We start from the raw sequence: 4,380 nt of genomic DNA, 5'->3' as shown, positions 1-4,380 counted from the left end.
AGTCAGCATCTTATACATCTAACTCTTTAAGTAAAGGGAATACATGGGAGAACCGAAATCGTTTCAGATTTATTTTTTTAAAAAAATGTTCATGGGAAGACCTTTTAGTATGTTAGACTGTAATAAATTATATTCAAAAGTATTACGGTATTAAAGTTCTAATCTGGATAGAATGATGAAGATTGTGTGAAAGGTGACAAAGGTTTTTAAAAACGGATTTTAGGAACAAAGCGAAACACATTTTTGATTTTTCCATTTATTTGAACTTCTTGGTTTGCATGTCTAGAGAAGAAATAATATAAACATAAGAATCACAGATAACAAGTGTCCTCTGAACATACATAATGGAACTTATCTCAATGGGTACACTTGTTCTTCATAGACTGAAACTGGTTCGTTTGCTTTTGGATAAAGGATCAAGGTTCCTTTCCTATTCGCTGAACCTACTCTTAACAATTTACTTTATCATTTAAATCCGCGTCACTTTGCAGCACGTGTTTCGTATTGGGTATCTATAATAGCATTCCAAATTACAAGTACTGTGAGCGGAATTCTTTCAATTTTCCCGAACTACCTCCGCTCATGCTCCATAGCACGTACAAAGAACTTAAGGCAAGACCGATTCCTCCGCCTAGGGCACACTTTCTCAGGCCTGCCGTCGATTTGTACAGCAACCCGGTGGCACCCCCGGCAGCTATCGTGTTGATTTCATCGTCCTCTCCGCGAGCCCACTGTAGCAGGACACCGAATGCCGAATACATAACAGCAACGGTTCCGAGGGTGTTTGCCGTGGCCGCTCCCTGCTTCATGACATGGTTTAGCAGTCTTTAGGAAAGGGAGATTGTTTTATTAATAACGAACAACATAGATCTTTTTAAAAGTACTAATCTTAAGGTTGACTTTGAGACCTTAATTTTAAACCATATCCGGATCTCACACGTGAAACAGAGTTGTTTATAAAAACAGAGAACCAACTTACTGTGTACGGCGAAGTTTGCCGGTCTGATTTGCGAGAGCCGTGGCCCGTACTCCGTTGTAGAAACCAGCCATACCGCCTATGCCAGCGCCGATCATTGCCGAAGATCCGATTTGTGAGAATGCCAATTCGAACCGGCCGCGTTGTTTCGAAGCGCCTTCTGGGAAAATGAATTCCGGCTGGTTCTGCAGAAAGCGTGGATCATAGTTGAGGTACGGCGAAAGAGGTTGAATCTGCTGCGACGGAAGTGCTGGTAGGAAGCAATTTGTATATGACATGAGCCAAATGATTTTTTTGTAATTATAGGTTGCGTAATCAAGCTTGAAAGGGATTAAATTTGTGGTTCTACTTACCCGGTGAAGCTCCGAACGATAGAGGTTTGCTCAAGTAATCATCACTCATGTCTTTGATCAATTATTTTACTAGTTTTTATGGTAAATTTGAACAATTCAATCAATTTTTCTCAATTATCGCGTCGTCAAAATAAGCGCTGTGTGACAGTTTCGTGCATGTGCTTAAATGTGTTCCATGTTAGCTCTAACATTATTACACGCTGAAGCCGAAATACTCGAGAGGGGAGTAAAATTTTAGAATATTTAGAATTCTCAATCAAAACCCTATAGCGTTGAACTGGAATCGCTAATAAAAAAAAATAGCGGGTTAATTCGCAATTTAGATCGTTTATGTGGAATTTGTTACATGCAACAGATGGTGAACAGGGTAACTTAAAATTTTCATTTTTTTATCCTCAATTACTCGAATTTCAAAACTTGTACGAAAGTCTGATTTGTCAGGTAAAGTGTCAACATCAGAACGCGATTTTTTTTTGATGAATCATCCCAGAGGACGAAAATCTCGTACAAAAAAAAAATCCGAACGCAATTTATGCATGTGTAGATAACACAGAAAAAAATATTGTTTAATTACTCGTTGAAGTTAGCTCTGCTTCCTGAGCAGAAAAAGTAAATTTTGCCAAAACGTTCCGCGTGTTGTCAAACATTTTGCGGTTTGTTGTTTTCCGAAAACAACTTTTTTCGTGATTCGGCGGAAGCGTTCGTAAATTTTCGCAAGAAAATACGAATACTAAGTGCTTGTGGCGTAATAATTCAACATAAGTTTTCAAACCATCATAATGGCTATTTCGGCCACTGCTTTGCGCAATCAACTTGCCTCGCTAACAAATTCTTCCGGCATCCATAAGGAACAAGCCGACAAATACCGGGCCTTGTTGGATCAGATTTTGTTGAATACTGGAAATGAATTAGTCGAGACATTGAAACTTTTTATTGAAGCAAGTAAGGTTGTTTCAAGTTTTTTTTCCCTGCCAAATTATTAAATCTTTCTGAATTTTCAGTTGTCAATGAACATGTTAGCCTGGTCATCTCCCGGCAGATTTTATCGGATGTCAGCACTCACCTGACCAAGCTTCCGGACGACATTTCGAAAACGGTTTCCCATTTCACGTTGGATAAGGTCCAACCAAGGGTGATTTCGTTCGAAGAACAGGTTGCCAGCATCAGACAACACTTGGCGCAGATCTATGAACGGAACCAGAATTGGAAAGAGGCTGCAAATGTCCTTGGCGGGATTCCGTTGGAAACAGGCCAGAAGTGAGTATCTTCTTAAGATTAGGACTCCTTGAAAACAACTTGGATTGGTTCTTGGGCTTATAATATATTATTGGTTAAATAATAATTTTTTTTATTTTACCTTTTTGTTAAAGGCCGTATACTCTTGACTACAAATTAGAAACCTATCTTAAGATCGCGCGACTCTTTCTGGAAGATGAAGATCCTGTTCAGGCGGAGGCCTTCATCAATCGAGCTTCGATTCTGCAGGCAGACACGAAGGATGAGAAGTTGCAAATTCTATACAAGGTTTGCTACGCCCGTGTTCTTGACTATCGTCGCAAATTCATCGAGGCCGCCCAGCGATACAACGAGCTCTCTTATCGCACCATCGTGGACGAAGGCGAACGGATGACCGCCCTTAAAAAGGCTCTTATATGCACTGTTCTGGCCTCAGCAGGGCAGCAGCGCTCTCGTATGCTGGCAACCCTGTTCAAGGATGAACGATGCCAGCATTTGCCGGCTTATTCGATTCTCGAGAAAATGTACCTCGATAGAATTATTCGACGTTCTGAGCTGCAGGATTTCGAAGCGCTGCTGCAGGCTCACCAAAAGGCAACTACCATAGATGGGTCAACCATTCTGGACCGGGCGGTCTTCGAACATAACTTGCTGTCTGCAAGCAAGTTATACAACAATATTACCTTCGATGAGTTAGGGTCGCTGCTGGAAATTCCACCCCACAAGGCTGAAAGAATAGCTAGTCAAATGATTACCGAAGGACGAATGAATGGCTACATCGACCAAATCGACGGGGTTGTACATTTTGAAAGTAAGATAACATTACAAATTTTTAAATGTCGAACATTGAAAAATAAATTGTATCTTTGTTCCAGCTCGTGAAATTTTACCGCAATGGGATAAGCAAATTCAAAGCCTTTGCTATCAGGTCAATGGCTTGATCGAAAAAATTGGAGCAGCCGAACCCGAATGGATGAATAAGATTATGGATGAAGAGATGTGCACATAGATTGCTATTTTCAGCAGGGCCGTAGAGTTTAATAATGGTTCTCAAGAGCTTATATAAACTTTGAAATGATTAAACTGTCTTACTTAATCAAAAGTTTTTGTTAGTTTTGTTTGACACGATTTGTGGAGAGATGGCGTACTGCATTTCCCTTCCTCTTATCGACTACACGGACTTGGCCGGCGTCATTATTGCTCATAGTAATATCGGAGATTCTCAAAACTGTACAGTGAGATTGTTTTGCTTGATCCCAGCAACCTTTCATTTGGTTCATTGTGCAAAGTTGATTATTGGTTTTCGATTTCAAACGATGCGATTTCGACTCAATGAATGAGTCTTTAGCTGCTGTTGATTGGCCAAGTGTTTTATGTGGTTCAATCGATAATGTGGTAGAAGCTTTCTATGGAAAATTGAATGAAGTATTCCGAGATATTGTTGCTGTTAAAAAACGGTGTTCACGTATTGGAGTAAGTCAACCTTGGCTAAACCCCGAACTTCGTAACCTTCGTTTGAGGAAAGCGAAAAAAAGGTTCCGCAATGACTATGATATGACTGAGTTTCTTGAGGTACGTAACTTGGAGAGCGCCTACAACACATTACACGTGACAAGTTTCTGTAACTACATCAATCGCATTCAGGATAACGCTCTCACCGATCCCTTATCTTTTTGGTCATACGTGCGACAAAGAAAGGGTACTCAGAGTATACCTTGTTCCCAATTCGGTAACATTGTTTTGTTTTGCTTTAATTTTATTTTTATATTTATTGATGGGTTGGAGTTAGGGTAAGATAATATGTAATGTAATAAG

General features: G+C 40.0%; 2 protein-coding genes across 2 annotated transcripts; one reads left to right on the top strand and one right to left on the bottom strand.

The window, feature by feature from the left end:
• Positions 1–236: 236 nt before the first annotated feature.
• Positions 237–1,508, bottom strand: LOC129747186 (mitochondrial import inner membrane translocase subunit Tim23). The gene is made up of 3 exons (XM_055741234.1): positions 1,330–1,508; positions 980–1,226; positions 237–825 (listed from the first exon to the last, which is right to left on the bottom strand). Exons 1-3 carry the CDS (start codon positions 1,376–1,378, stop codon positions 531–533), a joined length of 591 nt encoding a protein of 196 aa, XP_055597209.1. The 5' UTR covers positions 1,379–1,508; the 3' UTR covers positions 237–530.
• Positions 1,509–1,977: 469 nt separating this feature from the next.
• LOC129746502 (COP9 signalosome complex subunit 4) lies at positions 1,978–3,667 on the top strand. The gene is made up of 4 exons (XM_055740176.1): positions 1,978–2,271; positions 2,331–2,586; positions 2,700–3,376; positions 3,441–3,667. Exons 1-4 carry the CDS (start codon positions 2,109–2,111, stop codon positions 3,572–3,574), a joined length of 1,230 nt encoding a protein of 409 aa, XP_055596151.1. The 5' UTR covers positions 1,978–2,108; the 3' UTR covers positions 3,575–3,667.
• The last annotated feature ends 713 nt before the right edge of the window (positions 3,668–4,380 follow it).

Source organism: Uranotaenia lowii, chromosome 2, assembly GCF_029784155.1.
Source record: "Uranotaenia lowii strain MFRU-FL chromosome 2, ASM2978415v1, whole genome shotgun sequence".
Lineage (NCBI taxonomy): Eukaryota > Metazoa > Arthropoda > Insecta > Diptera > Culicidae > Uranotaenia > Uranotaenia lowii.
This window is presented reverse-complemented; position numbering and strand designations above follow the sequence as displayed.

Excerpts from the sequence above, each read along its gene's own strand:
- LOC129746502 (XM_055740176.1), top strand. The coding sequence starts at position 2,109 with ATGGCTATTTCGGCCACTGCTTTGCGCAATCAACTTGCCTCGCTAACA. Across the intron at positions 2,272-2,330 it reads GAAACTTTTTATTGAAGCAA|TTGTCAATGAACATGTTAGC; the intron begins GTAAGGTTGTTT and ends CTGAATTTTCAG. Across the intron at positions 2,587-2,699 it reads CCGTTGGAAACAGGCCAGAA|GCCGTATACTCTTGACTACA; the intron begins GTGAGTATCTTC and ends TTTTTGTTAAAG.
- LOC129747186 (XM_055741234.1), bottom strand. The coding sequence starts at position 1,378 with ATGAGTGATGATTACTTGAGCAAACCTCTATCGTTCGGAGCTTCACCG. Across the intron at positions 1,227-1,329 it reads ATCGTTCGGAGCTTCACCGG|CACTTCCGTCGCAGCAGATT; the intron begins GTAAGTAGAACC and ends GCTTCCTACCAG. Across the intron at positions 826-979 it reads GGCAAACTTCGCCGTACACA|ACTGCTAAACCATGTCATGA; the intron begins GTAAGTTGGTTC and ends CCTTTCCTAAAG.